Here is a 27,886-nt window from a genome sequence, read left to right on the forward strand (position 1 = left end):
CAAAATACTCATTTGCCTAATAATTCTGCACTCCCTGTAGAAGCTAAAAATATTCCAGGCTTTAAATGATCATCTTTACATAATATCAAGACAGACAAATTTCAGCTAGCAACTGTTCCAATCATGGGACGGTTAACATAACATACGCCCTGCAGTTTTTCAGTCTCTATCCGTTCCGTGAATAAAGAGAAGACTACTTTTAAACAGGAAAAAAATCATTTATTTCAATATACATTGCATTTAAAACTATATAACAGTATTTATTCAATATTTTACACAGCTCTCATCATGGAAATGGACTGAAGTTTTAGAAAATAAGACCAAGCTCTGAAATAATATGATATCCCAACCTTTAATTACTGCATGATTCCATGTTTTATTTTAAACATAAAGATAATTATAGCTTCATACATTATTTTTGTTCTTTATAAAAGAAAAACCACACCTTTCCAAAGTAAGTTCATGTTTCTTTGATGAAAATAAGATTGATACAGCAGTATTTAGTGATTCTTAATATGTAAAGCCTGAGGAACTGCTTTAAGCCAGAGCAGAATGGATAGGATGTGATATTTCATAACAGGTGCTCAGTGGTCCATTTTGGCCACTTGAGAGCAATCAAATGTACAAACCAATATACTGTAGCTATGGAAGATACTGTGTATGCTGTCATTGCTGTGGAAGCAGATTTAAGAGCAGAGAGGAAGTCGAGAGTAAATGACATCAATCTGGGAACAAAAGTAATCTGGTCCTGACCGTCAGTACCACCAGAGGAACGGATGAATATAATTCAGTGTAAACACATATCAGCAAAACATTGCTCTTCAGAAAGGGCCTGTAGATGCATTTCAAACAGCAGAGTGATGTCTCTTAAATGTGGAGGCCCACTGCAATTAGTAGTCACAATATTGCACTATAACATCATGAGAAAGAGAAACCCAGCGAGTATCAACGGGCCTGTATTCCTGTAGGCCAGCACCTGAAAAGGCCTCTGGTTCAAAGCAAATTATACACATTGTGGTGCTAATGAGGGCACTGAGTAATGAGAGGTCAACTCTCCACTAGGGGGCCTTCCAGACCTAACAGTGATGACTAAGAAATCCCTTTTATTCATCTCAGCGTGCAGGAGAGTCCCCGGAGAAAACTCAGTGTGCCGTGGTGCAACAGTAAAAGCAATGGGCACAGCCCATAACCGTGGAGAGGTGAATGGACAGTCTTGTTGAAATTCAGACTCCATCTTACAAAGTGATACAGAATTAGACATTCACTGCCATTAAAAGCATGAAGGAATCTCAATATAAAAGTCATCCATCTTTCACTTTTGCTTGACTGGGACTGGTGGACTGGTGAAGGTTGCTTTTCAGTTCCAGTGCAGAGCAAATGTTTACTGAAGACATTTTAGTGTTTTTATTACCAGAATTACCGTTATTTACATGTTGATCACAACTTACATTCTTTTGATTAATCCAAGACTCGTGACAGTTCGGGCACAAATATAGGAAGCTCGCTAAAGCATTGGAAATATTTCACAAAGTCCTTTCATTTACACCGGAAGCTAAAAAACAAAAAGGAAAAATAAGAAAGAAGAAGGAAAAAAAGGAGGCCTGTTTCGATTTTGCTACAGAGGACTGCTGCACAATGCCAGTTTAATATCTGTTATTGCCAGCTTTTCCTCTTTCCTGTTTTTAAAAAACATGTACAAGCATTTGTGCAGAGAAACCCGCTGACACACCAGAATCTCTTAGAAATATTAAATCTGGCTTTTTGTGGCTTTTTGTCAGGAATTTCTGACGTGTCATCTTTGAATGGCCATGCTTAGCTGGTACAATTACGACCATTAGGGGTTACCCGAGCAGTGCTGCTTTTGCTTTGTGTCTGTTGCATATGTCCTTGTTGTGGCAGACTGTGCATTCGCATGGTTTTCTGAGGTCAGATGCCCGCCTTGTCACTGTAGAAGGGCGTGACATGGAACATGTAGCAGTGTGTGCAGACCCTGACAGGCTTCACCTGACCGTATCGAGGCAGCGGAGCAGAATGGGAAGAGCAGCGAGAGCAGAAGATCTGAAACGACACATGATGCAGTGTATCACTTACCATCCACATGATAACGCATGAATTATCAGTTTGATCGAGTTCACGTTAAACCGAACAGATCGTACCTTTCCGCAGCTTCTACAGTGATGTTTCCTGCGGATAACAGTGAACGGAGCCTTGCAGGCAATGCAGGAGTTGCAGGCTTCATCGGGGACCCAGTCAGGAGGGTCTGCACAGAGCCAAAGAGAAACAGTAAACACAAAGCAGAGCTGTCACCAGCTTAACGTTTGCTGAGAGAAGGAGAAAGGAACTGGCTGACATTTAAAAAAAAAAAAATCTGTGTGGGTCTGTTTGTGGATTTGCTGACCTTCGAACTGGCCCTCACGGGCCTTGGCTGCCAATTCCGATGAGGAAATGGTCTCCTGACACAGAGCACAGTCCTCCAGGACTGCGCTGCACATAACAGGCCCCGCTGAACACCATAAAAGAAGAAATGTGTGTTGTGTGACTGATTGTTATTTAGTTTAACAGCTCAGTTACAAACGACAGTGCAAAACTGCTGTTAGCAAAGACCCTATAGTGTTTTCTAAGCTGTTTTCACATATGAACTTAATTAACTGTTAATATGAAACAGTAATGGGAGGATGAAGTGACTAGATAATGTGACTAACAGCATGCAATTTAAGATTGCACTGCTATGTCCATTACTGTGCAAGCTGTCGTTTTATTACATTTGTCATCAGCTTGTTTTGGGCCAAGCACCTGGTTCTGTTTTGATGTGGTTGTGTATTTTTCTTGTGATTTTTTTTAGCATATTTTTCTAATATGACACAACCAGAAAAAGCCCCACTAAAACACTGTGTGTACTAGGGAGCTGGCAGTGTAAAAAGACATGCCTGATGTGCACTTGCACCCCTGTCAGGTGCCATCTAGAAAATTTTGGGGCGACAGTGCAGGCCTAACAGCTTTATTTAAAGAAAACAGAACTCGAGGAAAATTTAACTCTACAGCTTTATATAATGAAACCAGGGCATATTCCTTACAAAGACCCAGCTGCCACCATTTTTCGTCAGTTTCCAACCATAAAGAGCTAAAATGCTAGTAACATTTGCTATTATTTATTTATGTTGCATCTAACTGAGACTTTTGATGCAAATATCAGGTGTTGCAAATGTGGCAATGAGGATAAAGACAATAGCAGTATTTGAACATGCTCTCCAGTGACTACATTTGAGGATTTTTGTTTTTCAGATGGGGGATTAAATCCCATTATGATGGGATTAAACTATTATTATTTATTTATTTTTAAACAAGCAGTTTTTCATGATCAGAAATGTGTTCTGTTTTATGTTAAGCAGCTTTTTTTGCTCACTTGGGGGTGCGCACCTATCACTGTTAATTTAGAGTTAATTTTTTTCACATGGAGCCTCATTAGGGAAACATCAGGCTCATTAAGTAAGGTGGTAGGTATGGTGTGTTTTTAAAGAGCTTTTCACTGAAAGCAGCTGGCTTCAGAAAACGATGCTATTCAAGTGAACAATGACCACTCTCTGCACATAATTAATGCAAGCATTCATTTTTACACTGTCACGCGATCATTTAATCCATTGTTTTGATTAAAAGAAAATCATATTGTGGCCACTGGTTAAATCATTATAAGAAAGTTTAATCTTTTGAGCAATATGACTAAATACTAGTTACTACTTCTGCTTAATTCAAAAGGCTGTTTTGACTTCAGTCTTTAGTCTGTTAAAGAGAGAAAGCAAAATATTGTAACACTAAAAATATCTCATAATCAAAAAACACCTTTCTTCTGCTTATCATTGTCTCCTTCCTCACACTTGGTTGCCATGACTTCAAAAAGAGTCTTGAGGATGCTGCGAAGGTCACTCGCATAGTTGGTCTGCAGCTGATCAGCAACACCTGCATCACACAAAAACACAGAATGGAGATCAGGCCAAGCGAGAAAAAGAGGTGAGTAGAGAGCGAATAAAGAACGAGAGCTTTTATACCTGATATGCAGACAAAGAGACGGTGGATGAGGTCGCTGCTGCTGTGGAAACGAGATCTGATCTTGTTTCTGGCCGCTGCTTTGGCAACTTGTACGGCCAGCTGGATCTCCTGCTGGTCCGGGTCTTCTGATGTCCCTGAGCTGGGAGTCAGACTGCTGACAGGACTGAAGGGAGCGGTGAGACACAGTGAAGGATCATCAATTAACATCTGTCCCCAAACGTCCATACATCATTTTCACAGTCAGTTTACATCAATAAAAGCAGATTTCCATATTTAAAGTGGACCAATTATCCTTTTCCTGATTTTCCTCTTATATATGCATACAAATTCACTATGTACGAGACATCCTGAGAGCCAAACGGTTCAGTTTGCTCTTAATGCTCTGCTTCTGTTTTCTTTTTTATTCTTGAAAACTGCACAATGTAGATGAGAGTGGGTACTCATAATATAGTCACTTCTGGTACACAGCTCTGGCTGTGACAACAGCACCCCTACAAAGCCTCAGTTCAAACCTTCTGTTTGCAAGAGGCAGCCAATCAGAACAAAAGTGGAGTTGCCTTAAAGTGAGAGGAGCTAAAAAAGCTTGATTTAGACAGTAAATTAACTAATGGCCCAAAATAAAATAAATGAGGACCATCTTAACCTTGCAAAGCTACTCTGGTGGAGTCCAGGAATAAAATCTTTGAAGCTACACTTTAATACAAAGTGGTAATAAATGCACAATAACACCATTTACTCTGCCCAAATTAACAAATGCATCATTTTTTAAAAATTAGCCATTAAAGGTTTCTTTAGTTACTGTGAATGTGAGCAGGAAGTAAGCACAAACATGAGACAGACACACATTTGGATGAATGATTTGTTACCTGGGTGTATATGCACTGCTTGACAGACTACATGTGGTGACCGACACACTCTCACAGTCACTACCTGACACAGAGCTGAGTGGAGAGTTCTGAAAACTAAAAATAACCAAATACAGAAATTCATGTATATATATAAAGACTTAAACAAAACAAACGGATATAAATATTAAGAGAAAAGAAAGGGGAAAATTGTGATGAATTAAGGAAAACAAAACAAACTGGATATGTGTTAATGGAGCATGGAGGAGTCCATGTTCGCCACATAAAATGTTGTAAAATGAAACTGAAACACACCTGGAGCTTCTCCTGTTGTCCTCTTTGGTGTACCTCTTCACATCCTTATTTTCTGGATTTTCGTTATCCATCTCCTTGTCCCTCTGTCGGCCGCCACTAGCATGTCTTTTTTCAGTCCTCAGCTGGTGATTACATGGGGAGGCTCCATTTCTGACACTAGAGCTACAATCCTGAGCCTGGTGTCCCAGCCCAGGAGCCTCTTCCAGTGGCTCTGCAGAGCGGGAGGAAGGAGGGCTCAAATGAGCCACGTCGTCCTTATTGTTGTGTTCGTGAGGACGAGGAGGGAGCCGACAAGCAGAGGACTGAATGACAGCGCTGGAGGCAGGCGTCGTACAATGTTTGTCCAATCCCAGAGCGAGCCCTAAACCGAGTCCAGTAGTCTCTGTGGTGATGGCATCCTCGTGGCCATCCTCGCAGCTGCCACAGCAGACGCAAGAGTTGAGCAGGCAGTGAGTGGCCACCAGGGGGCCACAGGGCTCAATCTCAGAGGGAGTAGGCCGAGGTAGCAGCAGCTTGTCCACAGCCAGCTCTGTCAAGCTGGGTGAGTGAGGGTTGAAGATGACTGTAGCAGACAGCTTCATGCCTCCCATACGATGGGCGATGACTTCAGCTGTTTCAGACGCTGTCCCCTCTAAACCCATGTCCCACCCATTGGTGTAAGGCAGAGGTTCTGAACCAGGGACATTAGTACAAGGGGGACACTTTGCAGTTGGGCAGTGTGTGTTCAGGTTGCGTGGCTGTGGACAAGGCTGCTCAGATGTTGTCTCAGAAAACCAGCCGTTCCTAACCGAGTCTTGCCTTGGTGCGAGCTTGCGCTGCACAGGACGAGCAGACTCTTTGGGAGGAGAGGTGACATAACAGCGAGGCTCTCTGGTGATGTGTTCTCCTGCTGCATCCAGGTCCTCCATGAAGAAGACCCTGTCTTCCTCCTCTGTACAAATGCCCGTCCTTCCTCGGCTCCCCAAGATTCTGCGTGGAGAGACCTCTGTGCTGGAAACCCCACTGGAGCCTGCAGGCTGTCCTCTGTTGGGATCGTGGGCTGGAGATTGACCCTGGCTGGGAGGTGACAGCAGAGTCGACATCTCGTCTCCCACGCGGTACACCATCATGTTGAGCTGCTCCAGTTCCTCCTCATCGTACTGCATGGAGCATGCCAGCTCAGCCTCCTCTGCCTCCTCACAGAGTAAACCCTGCTCCTGTTCCTCCTCTCCCCTCACAGTTTCCACCTCCTCCCAGCCTTTTTCCACTCCTGCCAACTCTTCCTCCTGACTGGGACAGACAAGCACAGCCGGTGGCTCCTCTTCTCCCTCACTCCCCCTTTTGGAGATTTCATTAGCAGGACTGCAGGACGAGTGATTCTCTTGGACTGGAGCTGGTACGCCGTTTGTGGCCAGCGCCTGGCTTGTGGACAACTCCCCTTCTTGAGAAATGCACAAGTTTCTCTCTAGCATCATCAACTCCTCCTCAGTCAGGGTCTGGAGCAGGTCTCTGAAAAAAGCAGCACAGGATAGCTGGAGCATAGTGATAAACTGTGAAAAAATACATTTGTTGCCATGTTAGATATTCATGGCTTTTACCTTATTTTCTTCAGTAAAGTGCGAAAAGGCCTGAAGAGCTCAGACATATCCTCTGATTTTCGGTCTAGGTTGAGAGGTCCCTCTGGATACACAACCAGCCCACTAAAAACATGTTTAAAATTCTGTAAGAGGGTGCAAAGGAATGGAAAACAAAGAGGGCGGTGAAAGGACAGGCAACACTTACCACACAATGGCCAGTCTGGGAATTGTAAACATCAGTGCGGGTTCATAGTCATCAATCATGTCCTGTGTGAGATAGCCCAACTTTAGGGCCCTGAAATAAAAAAAAGTAGTCAAATTAACCGCATCATCTCTGTGTGGTATTTCACAGAAGAGGATTATTAAGCAGAAAAATGTCTGTCTATAAATTCACCTCTCCACAGTCTCACAGAAGAGCACAATCACCTCCTGCTGTACATAGTATTCTTTGGGAGACTTCACAGGCACCATGGCTGACACATAGCTGCCAGTGGAAGAAAACAGAAAGTGGAACGTAATGACTTTTTGGCACACTTGCAGAAATATCATTAAGTGGACGATAAATCCAGATTAACCCAGTGCATACCATTGATAATAAAGTCTTGTCTCTATTTTTACCTGAGCTCAAACTCAGCAAAAAGGCTGTCAAAATGTCGCAATGCGTCCTTCATGCGGTCGGTGTACAAGTTGAGGTCTCGCAGGGCCTGGTCTCTGGTGATGTTGCGTACCTCCTCCAAGCTGCGAGTAAGATCCTTAGCTAGGGGTCTCATAGCTATGCTCTCTATCTCCCTGTTCATGATAATGGAGCCTGCAGCCAAACACTGGACAGGAACAAGCAGAGACAATATAATTATGCACAGAGAATTAAATTGTTTACGATGGCACACTTGGCATTCAAAAAACTCAGTGTGTGAAAAAAAAAAATTAAATATCATTTTGTTTTGAGCCAGAGAAAGGTCATTTTTTTCCCAGATTGATGAAGTTGTGAATACACTACCTCGGCTCCAAACCACAGTTGCCCTGCCAAGTTGTCATGACGAATCTCCTCGGGGAACTTGACACAAAAATCTCTGTTGGCCCGGTCGAAGGGGATACATTCATCCATGATCTGACTGATGATGTTCAACACGTTGTCCTGCAGATGAACACGGGAGTGACAGAAAACTAAATTGAACTAGTGGCAGAGAAAAACACGAGCGAGTGAAAGTCTGTTCTTGAAAAGCGTTTTTTTGTTTTGTTTTGTTTAACTAATCTTGGTCAATAATCCGTGCTTAAACATCGGTCACCCTTTCAAGAAGGCCATTATAGCGCAGTGTCTGAGGACCATTGATTAGGACGTGAATGGGAACAACTTGACAAACACATGAGACCATTATGGCCCTCACAGCTACATTTTCCTTCAATAAAAACATTGAACTAAAGCCCATAATTCCAGCAGTGAAAATGCACTGTCACATACAACAAGAGCTAATCAAGAGCTTATGTGCCGCTGGCATGTACAACAGCCATAACAATGACTTACAATGAGCCTTTCACTCAACCGCAGCTGCACTGTGCACTGTAATCTTGTCGGGCACAGCACTGCGTCTTTCTCTGCTCGCCCCGAGGAGAGAGATTAAAAAGCTTTGAGAAGGAGAGCTTAACCACTGATTCCTTTATGGCTGTGTTCTGCACATGTGTCTGGGGCCGGTCCAAGTGCCACCTCAACGTCTGTGAGCGCCTCCCAGCAGGGGACACTGGTGATAACCTTCACTTATGTTTGTTTCCACGTATTCAGGAGTTGCGACTGCAGCGACACCCGACAATATGACACAAGACTAGCTTCCTTCCTCCTTTTTTTTTTTTTAAGCCCATCTCACTCTCCTTATTGTCCTCATCTGGCCTCTTCTCTGCCTGTCTCTTATGTTTCTCCATCCATCTCAATCTTTGTCCATTTTGAAAGGCACACGCACGCCTGTTCCAGCAGGCCACACTGTAAGAACAGCAGTGCCAACATAATGTGAGCAGCATGCCAGCAACCCCCGCAGAGGTCCATGAATAAGAGCTGATAGCTGCAGTGGCAGGTTCAAGCACAACATTTTGGCTTGAATGTACTTGCTTTCTATTCTTAGGGCCTCTGGGCTATGGGGTATCATGCTGCTTCAGTCATTCTCAAAAAAACCTTAATGCCTTTGAGAGAAGCCACTCTAAGAAGCCTCCTCTCTAAATGTATAAGTGCTTAGGAATGGCTGTTAAATATTTTCATTGAAAAAAATCAGAGACTAATTAAAAATCAGCCTAATTGAGAATATAATGGAGAAGAAAAAAAAGGGTGGCAGCACGGCAGAGGGAAGGATGGAGAGGAAAGAGAACAGTCGGGGATCAAGTGATGACCTTATTAGGTGGTTCTCCCTGTGCGCTCTGCCAGTGGGGAGGAGGCTAAGGCACAACAGGTCACATGAAAACCTCCCCTACTACCTCTAGGTCTTCCAGCATGACACAGCATAGCAGCCATCACTCATGCCCAGCATCACCCGCTAATCTCCTCTCAGCCTTGACCTCGTGAAACCCTGCAACAATGCGCTGCACAAGCACATAAATAACCCACCATGAATTCACACCTTAAGATTCTTGTTCTGTGGCTCCGATTCAACCTGATTTATATTCAGAAGATTAAAATGAGACCAATAAACCAACTCTAATCCCAAAAGGAAATCATCTCAGGTTATAAAATGCCTCTTTCTAAAGAAGCCACTCCGGTAATCATTTACAGAGAGCCCACATGACACAGGGCTCTGTGTTATCAGAGCAAAGTTAACTGTGTCAACTGATGGCTTCCAAGCAAAGTCTACTTATCTCACTTATCAGCAAGACTGTTTCATGCAGTGTTTACTAAGGCAACAGTCATATCACCACGCCTGTGTCCGGAAAGGGATAATAGTGGCTGTCTTTATTTTTAGTTGAGAGGCCAAATAAGGTTAGAGTCAGGTAATCATGTCAATTACATTAAAACAAGCAAAGGAAATCAAAACCAAACCCAAAATAGGGGTTAATTTACCTAAATTCCAGATTCGCGTATCTACATGCATTGCTTGTAATAAAAGACAGTGAAAGTTTTGCTTGTTATCTGCCAACCTGACAGGATCTGAACTGGTTGACCAGCAGGGTACATCTCTGAGGGTCCTTCCTGCCGTCAAGGCTATCCAGCTCTGTGGCCACCTGGTTCAGCTCTTCATCGGCGTAATAGAACTGGGCCAAGAGCTGAGGGTCTGTCCTCTGCACAGAAACACAAAGCAGTCATTTCAGTATTTAACAATCAAAGCAAGGCAATGTAAATGGCATAAGCTTATAAGTTTCAATTACTTTATGATGTGTACCTATCCTATTATCACTCACTGTTATTTCTTACCATCTTTCATCTATAGAGATTAGGGGTATTATTTCTATTCACTTCTGGGTTTAACTATTGTGCCTCATCCATCACATAAAGCCTCTTCTCCCTTTTTGATAAAGGTAGCCTTAGCTACAAAATTAGCATATTAGTATTATACTAGTATATTAGCATTTTCTGCAAATAATATAATATAATTGGCCATCTTTAGGCATATTTGAGTATTCTGGGTATTAAAACATAAGCACTGAATGGAATTATTAAAGACAGAAAGCATTTGAAATCATCCTGAGTGACACTGATCCCCCAGAATGTTACTTTGTCAGACAATTAAAAAACCATGAAGTGTTCATTTAATATTTTAGTGAATGTCTTTCATTTAGTAAACATTATTAACTTAGCGGCAAAGCAAGCAGTTCAAAAAGGTTGAGCACCCTAACTGGTTCTGGACGGGGCACAAGGCACAAAGTCATCTGACCTAATCGTACATGTCATAAAAAGCACAGTGTTTACAGAAGAAATCACGATACATGAAAGCAAACAACAAAACCTTTACTAGAAACAATACAGACAAGGTAAAGCAAGGACTTGGAAGTCTTCAGACACTTTGGTAAGATGTTTGACTCCTGACCCAGATGTCGATATATAAAATATGTCACGTATCTGTTGTGTTTTTGATATCATCTACCCATGCATTTTCTTAACAGCTTATCTTCTTCAGGGTCACGGGGAGCTGGACCCTGGCAGGGTAAACTCTGGACAGGTTGCCAGTCACAGGGCTAACAGCATGATCGCTACCGATGGCTTTTGTGATCATTCTTATGAAGATACATATACTCAAACTGACTTTAGCATTCAGTGCACACTTTATGGTTATGTCTTAGTGTTAGCCTGGATTGGATTTAGACAGACACTCATGCATCTTACCACAGGCCTTTTTCGCAGCAACCCTCTCACATTAAGCAGCAGGGAAACACAGGTGTTACTAACGACAGTGGCAAAGGTTCTGCTCGGGTTTAAATATGATTAATAACACCTGTGTTACCTAACCTTTCATAACAAAATTGGTGCTGTTTAAAATGCCCTAACAATAAAACACAAGAAGTCATCCAATAGCGGCCCTTGTTTTGCGTTTATCAGACATTTGTTACTAAAAAACAGAAAAATTGACGCTCTGCTCACTTAACAAAACGCTACGGTTATACAGCTGAAGCTAAACAAGATTTTTGGATGGATTTGTTGGGTCGGTGAGTCACTCAATTTCTAACAGCTGAGCAAAAAAACAAAACAGATTTCTAGCTGAAAGATGATGTCACGATTCAAAATGGATTTCCTAATTATATTACTTTCATTACAGGGTGTAGATCATTATTCATCATTGTATGCTCTCTCTCTTGTTAACTGTATGCATTGAGCCTTGTGTTTGGTTGATTATTACTGATTATTATTTCTCCTTAAACATGGCAACATTTAAGGGAATTAAGTGGAATAAGATTTATTGCCAAGAAGCATAGTTACAATAAAGAACCACCCTGCAAATTCTAACAGAAAGGAAACCAAGTAAAAGTAATAAAAAATATTTTCTAATTTGCTCTTCAACTCTTTACTGAGGAACTAATAATCAAGTAAGAGAACTGTATGTTGTATTCATTCATTACCACTTGTAGACTGCACAGTGGATTTCTAGGTATAAATACATTTTGTTCTCTATCTTACCACTTTCTGCGTAGGCTGTACAAGTCAGTGGTATACTGTATTAAATCTCTGTTGTTATTAACGTTGTTTTACCACTTAACCTTTTGTTAACAGGTGGAGTGTTTATGTAAACGTACTTTGTACCCAGCTGTCAATTTAACGCTTCAAGGCAACTTTTCATTTCTCATACAGGAGCTAATCTCACACAAATAAAGGAGCAAAATAAAAAGAGCACAACAGAGGGAGAAGTCACGCCAAAGCAATTAAGCACTAACAGGACATAGAGGACGTATAACAAACCAACATACTGCTGATCTTTAGGGACAAAAATAAAATCAGGTAAGTAGGGCACTGTAAAGGCCAGCGTAGAATAGAAATTCATATTCGTACATACGCACATTTCACACACACATATGAAGAAATAAATGACTAATCCTGCTAAAATCTAAACAAAAGGAGCTAACAAAGGTTTATAAGCAATGCTGTGCAAAAGTCTTGAGCCACACCTTATTTCTTTAAGTTTTGTTAGGAAAATAAGAAATCTGAGCAGTGTTTAGAGGTGCAAACATATGAAGGGCATTCAGAGTTGTTCTTTCAAGTTTGGCCACATTTTCTGTCCTCTATCAAGACGATCCAACACTGCTTCAATAATGCTGAACTTGGGGCTCCCGTGTGTGTATTTTTTTTCCTATCCAGGAACAATTTTACTCCATTGGCAGTGCATTTGGGGTCATTGTCATATTGAATAATGAATCTGTTGCTTTCCAGATCGTACTGTATGGTGGATCAAATCTGACAATAACTTTTCTGCACTCATAATTTTAATTCTGACAAGATCCCCAACATGACTGGCTGAAAGACAGACCCAAACCATGACAGAGCCTCCACCGTGTTAGAGATGGCTACAGACACTCACTGTTGTACCCATCTCCTGATCTCCTCCATACATTTGACCCAGAAATTAACATTTTGGGTTCATCACTCCATAAGACATGTAACCACTGATTTTCACTCCAGTTATTGGGCCATGTATCCAGTCTTTGCTTAAAGACTTGACTTTCAGATACTGTTCAACAACCTTTCATAGTTTTCAGCCCTGTCACTTCTTTGTGCCATGATATGTCATGTTTTCAGATAATATATCTTTGGGAATTACAATGTTGGTGCAAAAACTATTTCACGCCCATCAAACTGTGTTAAAATTGTGAAAATAAAAACGTTTTGAAATACCCTCAGAAAGCGTGGAAAACTAACTAAACTGCTTAAGGCAACTTTAAGAAATTACAAGACATTTTGGCTCCTTGGAAGCAAATACAAGGAAATGAGGAGTGGCGCAAGACTTTTCCACAGTACTGTGGTATAAAAGCTCCCTGGAAGAGCAGGTGTAATTAGAGAGCCTAGCGCTGGTGGATATCTCCTGCCATGTGCTCTTCACTGTGGCGAAAACGCACAACACAGCAAATCACTTCAAGGCTTAGCGCGAAGCACACACACACAGCCACAACACACCAGGCAGAAAAAGATACGTTAAAAAAATGGAAACACAACAACGGTTCATCTATAATTGCAATTCAAACTTAACTGGACAATCTAGATACCAAATTTCCATTTCAAGTGTGCACAAATGTATACACACACATCCTGCGAAGGGCTTCTGTTAACCAAAAGGTTAATGGTTCTGAAAACGGCGACCACATACCGATGTGCATCATCACAAACCACGCAGCCTCGGTGATGGCACAGGAGCTCAAAAGGCCAGCATGACTGTGCAGACTGGAAGCAGAGAGAGCTGCACCAGTAAACATTTGCCTGCCGCGCACTGACTGGAAGTGTTTTTTTATGACGTGAAAGACCAGAGAATACTGGTATTTATCGGAACCTCTCACAGGATCTTTTCCCTTAAGTTTGCAGTGTTTCCTGTTGCACGATGCTCTCCCCATGGAGGTGCGCTTCTCTCTCTCTCTGAATATGATACATGGTGCTGTTCCCTCACTCTCTTGCTCATTAATAATGAAACAAACAGCAAGAAGAAAACAGAGATATCTCCTACAGCTGGGTCGCATTATTACTGCGAGGTGAAAAACTACTGTGAACATGCTGCTCTAGAAAGGTTATTAGCAGTAACCAAACACGTCCCGGCAATCCTAATTAACACGTAGCGCACAATAAAAGAACATTTTGTACATTTTTTTGTCAAGGTCAAACTTTTATTAGATGGCAATGCAATCACAAGGAAGATAATGTGTCTTTCCCAGGTAAAGACCCATGTTAAGATGACTGGAGAACAGCGGCACTAAAGTGAAGCAGATCAGCATTTCAATTCGAGCTTAGGGCTCTTTCAATAGGGCAGATGTTTGTTTTGCCAATACGACACCCACTTTGTATCCAAACACAGCTTTTCAACTTGCTGCGAGTAAAATCAATAATATCCCAGCACATTTTGTTCATGTGTGTGAATTTTTATGCAATGTTTCATATGCCGTGTTATGTTTACTGAATAAGATGGAAGCAGGGAGCAGAGAAGGCCATACAAACACACATAACTGAGTCTGAGCATGCTTCTCTGTCTTAACAAGGTTGCTTTACACCCTACTTACATAGACTATAAATGAATACATGATAAATCCAGGGTAATACTAAAAATAATTCATGAATGAAAATGTTTTCAGTGACTTCAATCTGTTTATGAGGATAAAAACACCCAAATTGTGAGAAAAATGGTAGATTTATACAGGAAAAGTCAGATCACTGAGACTAAAGGCAGACTTCTGGGGGGAAAAGCCATTAAATGTTAGTAAAAGTCATAATTCTAAGATTATCAAGATTTTTTTAGTGGTCCAAAGTTGAGTGAGCATTTTTTACAAGCACTCTTTAAATCTTTAAATGACCGTTTGTTCAACCATTTGTTCAAGTGACAAAACAGTTTAGGAAAGAAGAGAAGATGAGCTTTACAGAGATAAGCTGTGTATCACGGTAGCACAAAGTAATCACTGCTATCTTAACACTGACAGAAAATCCCCAGCTCCGCCTAGTTTTTACCATGTGAGCTTCACATTACCTTACTCCTTGACTATGTTGGGAGGGAAAGAAAATTCATATGGTTCCTGAAAGATGAGATAAGTCCATCAGGTCTGCATGAAACTTGGGTGATAAAGGGTTAAAGGGAATATCATCTGATACTGATGTTTAGCTAATAAATAAATGCTTCTGTCATTTCATGAGTGTATTTGGCATCACTGTAATGGAAAAAATATATATATATATATAACTAAGTGTCTCTGAATGTGTAGGCTAATGGTAAATGAACACAAACGAAATATTATTCATACAGGAATATAGCCAAATGATCGCAAGATGAGGTATTTATCCTCTTTGTCTAAATTCGACCTCTGAACAGAGAGAAAAGCTGTGACATCAGCAGTGGCAAGACAGGCCAGTTCGACTGGACAACTGAACAACAATGAGCGAGCCTATGATACAAATGTCAATGACCAAACAGGAAACAGGAGTGGGGGACAGTGAAAGACCTTTTTCTAGTCCGGACACAACACTTCTCACAGTCTGCCGGCATTCAGTTGGAGACTTTCTGAAGGATATAGGCCAACGCTGAAGAAGGAAGAAAAGAAGTGTTTGAGACAGACACCACCCTATAGCCTCCTCCTGCTGCATTCCTCACACAAGAGGAAACATTCCTGCAGCATTGCATCATGGGGGATAAGTCAAAGGCAAGCAGTGTTCACGGCATGCTGATTTAGGTAAAGGCAGGAATGCGTGAGCTGTTTGGTCTACAGAACCACACAGCATTGAATAATAATTTAATAAGAGTTAGTACAAAGGTATAAAAGGACTGAATTTCATGCAGTGTAGACGTCTGCATCAGCCCCCTTTTCTGACACTTGTGTGAAAACCTTTAAGACAGCTGCACCAGCTCAAGTGAATTTAAATTTAGTTGAGTTATAATGTGCTACATGTGAACAGACACAACATTATCGGACTAATGCAGCCATCACAAAGACATACAGACTACAGCAGCCCATTTTCAAAACCTGAAAATCTTCTGCACCAAAACCTTTAATCTCATCTCATCCATTTTAGCCTTTTGACCTTTTAACGTTTTGTTTGTTTAGGTTGATTCTCTATTTAAAGCACTTGATAGCCACTTTATGTTCTTTTCATTAGTAATGAACTATAAGATGAGGTGTGATGGTTAGCACTCTTTCCCCAGATTCAAATTCAGGCAGGGGCCTTTCTGTGTTGAGTAAACATGTTTTCTCTTGGGGTAACTCAGACTTCATCCCACAACCCAATGACATACATGGCTTCATTAATTGGTGATTCTAACTTAGTTGTAGGTGTGATTTTCCCCCGCCTCCTGCCCCATGACAACTGGGATAGGTTCCAGGACCCCTGCGACCCGCAATTGGATAAGTGGAAGAAAATAAATGGGTGGCTGTGTTGACACTGCAATTAAAACTATAAGTGATCTCCTGGGTTTTCAAGACTTGTACTCATTGTTCCAACCGACAATGCAACATCTGGTATGAAATGCTCACAGCTGAAACAAGTCTGTTTGAAGGCGTGCCAAACTAGGCGTGCCTAAACAGGCATTATGCAAATGTGGCACATGGTTATGTAGATAAGTCATGGAATAAAAGCTTGGACTCCAAACAAGGAGTTTCAGGCAGTAGGAGTGGACTTACGACCTTACAAACATTTTAACTGCACATGCTGTATATTCTGACACCCTCCAGGAGAGGCAAAACCCAAATTATTTTTTACATTAGCGCCCACTAGATGAAAAAAAGACTCATAACTACATTTAAAAATAATAATGTATCTGCAAGGTCCCTTTTACACTCAGTAGTTAAGTGGTATCGACTGGAGAGCAGAACACATGTTCGTTAGAAACTGATGACATACTCACTGAAATAGCTTTACTGGCCTTTAAAAGTAAACCGATGACTTATTCACTAAAAAAGCTTTCCAGACCTTTGAAAGTAATAAAACACAGATCAGTCCTCTGTCACAGATTCAGATCCACAGTCTCCAGTGGTAATATACTTTGTTACATGCATCATGAGTCAATGATGATGTTACAGGTTCTTCTAAAAAAGCAAACAAAAATTAAAAAAAAAAGGCAAGCTATCCATTGGAAACAAGCGCCTGCTTTCATCTGCCTACATAAAAAAAACTTTGAAAGTTTAGAGAAAATTGTTAAAAGTTTTAGAATAACTGTGAAAATCTCTCTTAAAATTTCCTTAAAATAGCAGAGTCATATCGTGGTATAAAAGTTGTAAACGTCTGGGGATTTGACTCCCGAACTCGTGAGTTGTGTTATCATCATTCACCACCAATGACAGCTCTACCTTGCGTGAGGAAATGATTCAGCAGATTTGGCTCTTGTCCCCTGTGGCGTGCCACTCTCCTGTTATAGTCCTGCTGTCACTTGTCCTGGGTGCCCTCTGTCTGGGATGACTCTAAATCTCCATCCACTGCGGTCAAAAACTCATCATTTTAGGTGACCAAGATCCCAAGATTTCATCCAGAGTGACAATTAGAGTAAAAACCCCTCAAACATCATTTCACAATGACTCAGTCGAATTTCTGCTGGTTTTTTTTTTTTTTTTTTTTTTTGTTCAACGTTAACATCAATAACATGTGGTGCCGGCGTGACTCTCATTGAAACGTGCTACTGAAAGTTCCCTGCCGCTGTGTGATCAGCATTTTGATCATCTCAGCCAGCTCTTTTCTTGAGCTGCTGATTTCATTCCTATTCAGACTGTGCAGATGATGACGGTTGTCAGGCTAATGCTTCATGAGCATCCATAGCATCGGTGCATGCACATTAAGCCCACTTGAGGGACTTATGAGAAACCTTGCTGTGCCCTCCATACTCTATTCCAGGCTCAATTTGCTGCCTTCTGGCTTCCTTCCAACGATCAGAGGCAAATATTGTAGGGGGAAACCAGTTCATTCTGCTTCTTTCAGTCAGCTGGCAGACTGGCAAAAAAAAAGAAAAAACAGAAAGCAGCTGAGAACAGTTCATCACCTTATTTATTATTCAGGACTCAGCATAAAAGCCATGGCAAGAGCAAGCCAATCTTTTTGGTAGAAAACAAGGAAACTTCTGCAACCATTATTTATATGAGGTTTGGCCGAATAAAAAGTATAATCTTTCTAAGAATGCCGTGTTATGCTGATTTACTTCCAGTTATGTTGAGTCATTCCCTTCGTATTCAGCTCGCGTCAGGAGTTTCCTTCCTACCTCAGAGTTATTGACAGTCGGCTTTCATCCATAAATACCACATTTTAAGATATTTAATACATAAATCTTTAACTGTGTTCATGTCTGAGGAGTATTTCTGCACAAACCAGCTGAAAGTTGATCTGGGTCCACAGCACGCTACCAACTTAACTGAGTGCACTGACTCAGTATTATCAAAGTGCTCAACCCATCTGGGCTGATGACATAATCTATGAGCCCGTCTGCTCTGTGAGGGATGGAAATAATCCGGTGTTGTACTACAGCAATGACCCAAGCATGTGCCCAGCACATGGTCCGAGCAGGCAGAGTGAACACACAAGTGCACTGAGGATTTAGGTGGCCCTGGGGCTTGTCCAGTATTCAACCCCCCCCCCCCCCCCCCCCATGGTCATGTGGTGACACATGGGGACACCCCTCATCCCAAAAACCTCAGCGTTCTTATGCAAGAAATAATCTGGTTATACAATCCGGTAATGTTTGCTGGATCAAGGCTAGAGAAGGGAACGCTTTTTTAGATTTGATAAAATCACAACTTTTTTTTCTCCACGTATCGCTCGGTGTCCCAATCAGATGAAAGCATTCGTGGAGATGCTCAGACCCTTTTCTTATGCTGCGATGACCAAACTTTAAGAATTTTCCTGATTTTAATGAATCAACACACAAGTCCGGTAACGCACTTCCTCCCCGTAGTTTTGTCACACACTTCTAAGTCAATCGAGCTAATTCTGTCCACATACTGACTGTTGTGATCACTGAATGAGAATGAGTATTGTCCAGGATGTCACACAATGACAGCCCGGGATATCTACAGTACTTGTGTGGGCAAACACACACCTCTGTTTGGCGTCGGTGGAGATTAAAGCTGTGGTTATGCCTGATGCATCAGTTATTGCGCACAGCAATTATGAAGTCAACGCAGCGTTGTAACCTTTTATACTTGAGCTTGACTTACTGCTGTCTACCTCTAAATGACAGACGTCACTGCTGAGAAAAGTATATGCTACACGGCTGTAATAGCAACAGAAGAGGTGATATAAAGGAACTATGTCATTCAAGCACAGCGACAATTATCGGTTTATCTACACTTTTCTGTAGACAGTCGCACATTTTCCTTTTGGTTGAGCAATCCCAGCACAGCTTCTGTGACAACTGGGAATCCAACTGATAGTCTGTAAATATGCTTTTAAAGGAAGACCAGTACATAGACTCATGCCTCCACGTCAACCAGTTTGTATGCATGCCACGTGATGCAGGTTACAAAATTAAGAAACACACAACCACCTGACACTGGGTCATCAGCAATAATGACTACTTTTTATGCCACCATGAGCAAAGGTAACAACTGCAAGCGTAAACTAAGCTTACATTTATGCCAGTCATCATGCTTGTGCACATGGCATTATACCTAAAAGTCCACTCCTGATACCTCAACGTCACTGCAAAACAGCTAGATGCATACCCAGCATTAAATTTTAGATTAACATGATACAAAAGTAAGTGGAAAACTGCTAAAAAAAAAAACTTTTACTGAACACAGACTGTTTTGTTAGTCATGAACTGCATTAACTTAAAGCCTCCCTTTAGCACCAGAAGTAAATTAGGCCTTGAAACATTGCAAAGTTTTCTTCAGTTTTCTAGTGTTGATAAAGAACGGCATTACTTCTGACTGCAACCAAGTTACTGGCCATTCTCCCTCATTTCTCTCCCATCCTCTGCAGGTGGTAGGCAAAGCCCAAGGTGTGGGGGAGGGTACTTCATTCGCAGGTGCTTTGCTCATAGCCGTCAAAAATCCTACATTTTTAAAATGAAAAGAAATAAACTCATGTTAAAAAGTTATTTTTAAAATGATCTTACGGCATTTTTGTAGCAATGAAAATAAATAAAACACTGGAACCCGATGCTTCCATAGGTTAGGGTTAAGGTTAGTTAGAAACCCCTCTGTCTGTGCAAAGGAAGAGTCGGGACAACCTGTGTATTATCAGGAAAATACTGCACTGCGGGATTTAGTACTAGATGCTTCAATATGGATGGCAACAAATAAACACAAGTAACTGGTTTGTCAGTGGTTCACCCTGCAGCAAGATAATGACCCAAAACATTAGAGGAAGAGGACAAGGCAGGCTTCAGATGATGGAAAACCAGCAGTCTCCAGACTGAATCCCCATTTAGGTGAACTCGATAAAAGGGCGAAGCAAAGAAAACTAAAAGAACAATAGGTTTGGTGCTGAAACATCCAATGTGTTATTTCTAGTGGTCTGAGTTTAAAATTTAGGATAACATAAGATATATTTTATTTATCCCATTATTGTTACATTCATGCATTACAGCTGCCAAACTACTAATCTGTATCTTTCCAATCCTTCAAAAACAGTTTTACCTATTACAGAGCATTACTGTGTCTAGAAGAAATTATAGATTTTCATATTGTTTCCCTTATTGTCACTATTATATTTATGTGCTCTCTCTTTTCATTTTAACTTAACAATACCAGTTTGTGCAATCTTTTAAAAAAATAGCTCTTGCTATTGAGGCCTTGAGTACATAAAAGCTACAGAAAAAAACGACACAAACTGATAATCTGATAATTACATAAACAGTTAAGCAAAGAGTGTGTAAAGCATGAATGTTCTTAGTTATAAAATTCAGTAAGAAAAACCCCTACAGTGTTGATAAAAAGCTGCATTATTCTCAACTAAAGCCAAATCCAAATTCTAACCTAGAAATACAAGCCTACTATTCTCCTTTCCTTCTGTCACTCACATCCTCTGCTGCTAGGAAGACAAAAGCCAAATCATGAGGGGTGGCACTTCATTTACAGGTAATTCCAAGAACAGTCAAACTTATAAATACAGATAAAGGTGATCGTGATGTTTTTCATCAATGATAATGAAGAGAGCAATTTAAAAGGTACCAATGCCAATAAAAACAGGGTGCAGAAAAGTGTACATCCCCCTCAGTCAGGACTGAGACTTGCTGATTCTCTGTGGTACTTCAAAATCTCACTGTTTTCCACGGCTACTTTCCTTCAATCATCGTGCCCTCACACCTCTTACAGTGGGTTCTGCTTACAGTCCTGCAATGAATTTAAAAAGGCTTTCAATTGCCTGGCCTGCCTGAATCTGCACTAGGGTCAGCTCTCTAAATCCCAGCAGCTGACACCAAATCAATTACCACGTGGCTGTTGGGTAAGCAGAATGGGATGTCCACAAGGAACTCCAGAAACTGGGCTAAATATGAAACCACAGTGACCACTGCTCACCAGTTTGCTGGCACACCGAGCCTGCGGCAAATATGCAGAACTGGCTGTGCAAAGACTAACCCCAGACACAAGCACAGCGAGAGCATGGAGCAATTATTACAGAATAAATAAGCAGCTATGGTTCCCTCTGATAAGAATATATATGAAGTGTAATAAAATTTTAAATGTTGGAGGCATATTGACAAGAAAACGAAATCAAATGAATTAAAGCTACAAACAAGGATTATGTAAATACTTTACATGTAATTACACATTTGTTACAAAAGACAGAATAAAGATTAAAATTGAAAACTAAAAAAAGAAGCAAAGTAAAAATGCACACTCTTGACCAGCATAAACTCAAAGATATATACTACTATCAATATTTGTATTGTACATAAACATTGCAATGAAAATCATCATATCACAGACCACAAGCTGACATCTTCAAATGACATAAACCCAACGTTTTATTTAAAACCGAAGCAACAATTCAGAATTAATATTTATCTAATCATCTGAAAATGTATCAGATTTTTTTGTGTCTATTAATCGTTTCAACTCTTCTTCCTAGAAGCCATTTAATAATTCAATAAATGTATTAGTAACAACTGTGTTAATGGGAATGAAAACTTGTGTTAGGTTTTGGTCTTTTAAAAAGCCAGAATGTGAAGCGTCACAAGTCTGATGACTGTGCCTTTTCCCACTTTCCAAACAGATGCGTCTGTTAGTTTGTGTGTCATCGCCACCTCTTCATACATGAACATTTCTTTTCAAATCAAATTCAAATGATGCATTTCAAGAAGGGCCCACACAGCCGGCAACAATGAGAGAACAAAGGGAAAGCAAAAAATCTGTTTCTTTGTCGAAACCGTCAGCTGTCAGCGCGCCTCGCTGTCTTTCTGATGGTGTAAATAAACTTTTTCAGAGTATCTCATATGATGGTTTGACAGTGATTTATGAGCATGATAAATACTTGCCTGCCTTGACGTGTTTCATTTACATGTTAATAATTTTACAGCATTGTTCTTTATATAAAAAATGCATAGTTTCGAGAGATTTGATCTCATGCAAGCTTTGCTTACTGTTATATAAAATTCCCTCTGAGTTTTTATGTAGGAATGTTGACTCAAACATTGGAGCAGCTTTCCCCAGCCCAACAACAAATACCTGCTGAAAATTAATTTTTATCGGTTAGCTTCTTTAATCTTCCTCCCATTGGTTTGGGCCATAGTTCAGATCTAATGTGTGTATGATGGAATAATTGCTGACTGTGTCTTTATATGTGTGTGAACTTATCTTTAATTTGTGGTTTTAGTCAAAACGTTACGTTTTTTAAAGTGTTGTACAAATGAAATTATTATTGTCAGTATTATGATTATTACTGTTGTTGTTAAATTACACTAGTAGTTATTAGAAATATGATGTAATTAATCAAATCTGCCAAGAGGAAACCTCATTGGCTGATGTTTGATGTGTTGCGAGCTAAAAGTCAATCTGTTTCCATGCTAAAGATTAAGCAGCAGCACACCATAAACAAAAGTTATCACCTGCTTCGTTAAGATAAAGAGGAGTGCAGTATGAGCTATCTACACATTAAAATGTCCTGTGGGGAGAGGGGCAAAATTAGTAGCGTGCTGCAGAATGGGGTGCGTGCACTGGGCTCGGTGCGACCTGTGAGCCCCGTCACACTGACAGATGAGGTGGTGTGAAGCTGAAGGTCAGCTCCTGAATGCCTGATGGAATAACAGCACAGAGAGGAACACAGGCTACAGAGGAAATGCCCAGGTTTAGCTGCCTGTCTTTTGTAATCAGTCACTGTGCAACTTGATGAGCGAGAGGTGAGGAAACACTAGCCAACATTGGTCTTGGCTTTGTTTTCTGCAATGTGCAATGTAGCACACTCTTATTAATCCTTCTCCAAGCTTATCTTTTTGATCTACAACTCTTCGCCACACTAAATATAACTTGCGTTACAAAACACACCAAGTAGGAGAGCTCTTTATAGATATTTGGGTTGCCTAACTAGCTACATAAAAACCAGCTCAACCAGTTTAAGGATCTACAAAGTATGTAAAAAGCCTAACCTGTCAATAGTGCAGTATTATCTCCTTCTAACCCATGCGCACTTCTCAGCAGGACATCCATCTTTACACATTCATCTTGTCCAGGAACTGATGCATTGAGTTTGACTGAGAAGGGATTGTGTGGCAGGGGCAAAAAAAGTCCTGCTCTGTGTGACTTATCTTAGAGGTACAGAGCAGCTATGGAAATATCAATAGCTCTGCTTCAGTCAAAGGAACAAGCTGATTCAACATTTTTCTATCTCCAGGAGAGCATAGTTCAGTGATAAACCACTTACTGTTGATGGAAATGACAATGCAATGTGGTGTTTGACAATAAATGCCAAAATATGGGGGATGGAAACAGATTTTAATTAGTACAGAAATATTTTTTCTTAGAACAAATTAAACAACTATTGGCTAGCAAAGTGCCTCTTCAGCACCAGGTGCCAAAGTCATCTGAACTTTCTTTCTTTATTACTGTTGCCTTTTCATGCTGATTGGCACAACTGTAGAAGCTTTTAGCGCCTCTCCCCACTCCTTTGAGGCAGAACTGGTCATTTAAATCCCACAGACTCATGCGTAATTCTTTTCAATCCTACCATAGCTGTGATTTGGCAGAAAAGGCACTGATGCAATAGCTCAGCACTTTAGAGGCAGTAGTCGTTTACGAATGTAACAATACTCTGGTGAACCCCAACACTTTGGCCTGACCCCAGATCACCAAAATGCTGCGACAGCAAATACAGTTTGACTCAGGAATAGGGAATGACGCAGGTGTGTGTATGTGGTCCAGAACAGGTGGACAAAGTGTAATCAGAGGCCTTTCATCTAAGCCTTGTGTGACACTACTGTTGCAAAAGCTCTTATTATAATTACCCAATGATGATGTGATTCAGCAGTTTTCTATTATCAAGAAGGCTGACTTATACTCTACTTATGCTCCCAATTAGAAATACGTGTTGCCAAACCTTTTAAAGGTTTCGAATGCAAAACGTATTTTTCACGTATTAAACACTTTTTTTATTGCCAATGTGTGAATGAACTGTAGAAACTCCCTTCCTCCAATCCCTTTACATTGAACATGAATTAATTAAGTTTTATTTATTTTCAGCGATGCCCAGGAAACCCTGTCTCCAGCCACCTCCTCAGTTCTTCTGGGGGGACACTGAAGTGCTTCTAAAACAGCCAAGAGATGTCTCGAACATGTCCTTGCTCTGCCCCTGGACCCCCTCTTTATGGGACCGGAGCAACTCACTTAGGAGGTGCCCAGAACGCATCTTAAGCCATAGGTTAGCTAGGATTGGCACTTAAATCGACAGCTCAGCTCACTCTTTACCATAACAGGCTGGCACCACTCCATCTGTCTCCCTGAACTATGTTGCTCTGCTCACATTGTTGCTAGCCAATCGAATCATAATGTAGGGCAAGTCCACAACAGTCCCTGTTTCTCATACGGCCTCTTGGGAAAATTAATTGCCCACCCATGGTCTATGGTCTATAGTTTGGCTCAAGCTCGGTTAGCTTGCCTTGTGAGTGATCACAACTGCTTAGCTATGCAGGATATGTTGTAATCACCGCTGTTTCGTCCGATGATTCCTTGAGTGTGGAGTTCAAACACACAGTGACCTATCAGCTGACTTACCTCTTATCACAGGTATCATTATGACAAGGGTTTTTCTGAACATTATCATCGAGGAACTTTCAGTAAAGCAGGAACATGCCAAGAAATAACAGTTACCTCCACCAGTCAACAGCTTGTTTAAGAGGCTTAATAATCTTTAAAGACTTACAATGTACAGCATCTATGACACAGGTTTAACCTTTTAAGTGCAAGCCTTAAGTCAATATACTGACACAAACACACTGCTATGTTACGAATGAAAGGGTGGAGCAATTTTCTGGACATTGAAAAGTTACGTTTAAAGTTAACAAGAATTTTCAACCCAGAGAAATGTTCACGTTCACTCATCCTAAAAGGTGCTGCAGTTGGCATATACTGAACTGTTCATTTAACAAGGCAACCAAGCCTTTAATACTTCCTCTGCTGTGTCAAGCATGTTTCCACACTTTGAGCTTGATTTAAGGAATCACAGCACATCCATTACTAGCGCACCCAAAAAGTGACAATTTTGCTGACAAATGTGTTTCCCGGGCAGGATTTGATTGTTTTGCCTTTTTTCAGGCTGTATTCACAAATGGTATACAGCGCTGAGACAATCAATATTTTAAATAAACTGCATGAGAAAAATAGCTGGTAGGTATTTTGGTGGTCTTTAAGGCTTCGATGCTACAAAACAATGTTTTCTTAAAGTCCACCTATCAATTGTAACAAAGTGTCTTTGTCCTGCCTGATATAAATAAAATATATTTGGACTTTGAACTGATACTACAACAAAACCATATTAATATGTCACCTTCTACTTTAAAAAAGGTTTGGATCTTGGAAAACGTCAACCAGAATAACAAATTCAGGTAAACTGTGCCATGTTTTATTTCTTCTTTGTTTGGAATAAACACATACTTTTATTTTAATCATGTTTTTTGCACTTTTTTTTATTTTTTAAAAAGGTGCTATTTTCTAGCATGTATATGCACCAAATGATAAACCCGTTTATTAAAAAATATCCAGCAGAATCAATAATGAAAACAAATAGTTTTTAAGGAAATTAAAAACATGAGCTTTTGTTATAATATATATTATCCTTTTAAAATATTTCCTCTTATGTGGTAACGACTTGATAATGACACTACTATTACAAGCAAAACGATTATTTTTTCAGCTCTGATGTGGTCTTGTGATTGTTATTATTCACTGATTTATTAAGGTATTTCAAACCTTTAAAATAACAAGACAGAATCACATGAACACTAATGTCAGCTGAAGACAGATGTAAGTAAATGAGTATTAGTCCAAATTGGCAGACTGTAGCATTGTTAGTCCTGACTGCAGCTTCAAAACAAAAGCATCAACAACAACAAAGGGGATAGCTGCTGATTAATACAATGTAACATCACGGGCTAACGTTAGCAGATGTGCTGACAGTCTATGAAATGATCAGGCTAGCGAGCTCTATGCATAAAAAAATGACTGACTGCAGGGGCTGACACAACAACTTACCTTAGGCTTATACAGCCACTTTCGAAAGCGGTTCATCGTTACCTCGCCACCTTCCTTTGTTACCAACCCCTCCTCTCTTCTCCTGTACCTGTGTGTCTGACACTATCGGCGGCTGGCTGGCGGCTAAGCTAGCTAGCGCTTCTTGGGTCCCAGGAATAGGAGGAAAAAAGACAATGTACGGCAAGTTGTCCTGAACGTTACACCGAGGCTCTGAAGGCGCACAAAGGAGGTATTGGGAAATAACCACTTATTTCCATTTTCCCTGAAGCCCGAGGTTAGCAACCTGTCCCTCCACCTGCCCAGTCACTTTCCAAGTCCCCTACGATACAGACAACTGGAGCACCGAAGGCTCCGCTGTTCTCTGCCCCTCTAACGTTACTCGATGACAGTCACGTTGACAACATTCACCTCCCACTTTCCCAGGAAGTGGTGCGTTCAAGTGCTCCTTCAAAAATAGCTTTCTTTCTCCAAAAGAACTCGATATAAACTCATAGCACAATTCTACAATCCTCCTTCTTAGAACCTTACTGAGTTCCTTGGACTACCCCATTGTTCTGAATATGGGTTATTAACGATGTATACCCTGGAAAAAGAAACCAGTTCAAAGAAATCATTACAAGCCACGACATTACCATTTTAAGCTTATGATTAGTGAATGTAAACTTCTAACCATGATTATAACTTCTATGGACGTTTTAAGAGTCTCTTAGTTCTTCACACACTGCAGCTGCCTTTTGGTTTAGTTTTTGGTTGGATAAATACAGCATAATATCTCATCATTTGCAATTCATCCCAGGATGAATTAACCTCATTTTGAGACTAAGTGAGGGCCATATTATTTTTATTGATAATATGTAAACCCTTCAAATTTAAAGATGGTGTACTTTCTTTTTCCTCATGTAATAAAACATAAGCAACAGACAAGAAAAGTTTACTAATGACAGTTGTTTTCTGTTGCCTAAGTAACAAATTTGAATTTACTACATTACAATAATTTTAGAATCTAGAGGAAGTGTGTCAAACTGACCTGCCATATATTCCAGTTGTGTTACTTATTCACATTTTCCAAGAAAATCCTCTGCTGCTCCTGGTGGAAAATTAAAAAAGTTAAAAGTCATTTGATGTCAAATGACATCAAAAAGATGTAAAACATTTTTTTGGCTTACAAAAACTCATAATCATCATCTGCAATCTGTAAATTGTAACAGTATATTCAATAAATCACAAAAAACTGATTTATTTAACATTTTATTTAACATTTTTATCTTCTTAAAATGTTATGCAATAGCTTCGCTGGCCCAGCCCACTTGAGATGAAATTAGGTTTGACCCCCCCCCTTATCTAGATTGTATTAATAGTGTATGCATAGATTTA

General features: G+C 40.5%; 1 protein-coding gene across 2 annotated transcripts; it reads right to left on the reverse strand.

Moving 5' to 3' along the window:
- Positions 1-333: 333 nt before the first annotated feature.
- zfyve28 (zinc finger, FYVE domain containing 28) lies at positions 334-26,917 on the reverse strand. 2 transcript variants are annotated; one of them, XM_084914626.1, is made up of 14 exons: positions 26,513-26,917; positions 9,875-10,015; positions 7,758-7,895; positions 7,379-7,581; positions 7,155-7,244; positions 6,966-7,055; positions 6,782-6,883; positions 5,205-6,692; positions 4,911-5,006; positions 4,044-4,207; positions 3,838-3,954; positions 2,399-2,503; positions 2,157-2,260; positions 334-2,058 (listed from the first exon to the last, which is right to left on the reverse strand). In XM_084914626.1, the coding sequence occupies exons 1-14, from the start codon at positions 26,546-26,548 to the stop codon at positions 1,927-1,929; spliced, it is 3,006 nt and encodes a 1,001-aa protein (XP_084770752.1). In that variant the 5' UTR covers positions 26,549-26,917; the 3' UTR covers positions 334-1,926. The 2 variants fall into 2 exon arrangements, with proteins under 2 accessions (XP_084770752.1, XP_084770753.1); XM_084914627.1 differs by lacking the exon at positions 4,911-5,006 and having other exon boundaries at positions 26,513-26,915.
- Positions 26,918-27,886: the final 969 nt, after the last annotated feature.

The sequence above is a fragment of the Perissodus microlepis genome, chromosome 19 (genome assembly GCF_051167445.1).
Source record: "Perissodus microlepis isolate ML-2025 ecotype Zambia chromosome 19, ASM5116744v1, whole genome shotgun sequence".
NCBI lineage: Eukaryota > Metazoa > Chordata > Actinopteri > Cichliformes > Cichlidae > Perissodus > Perissodus microlepis.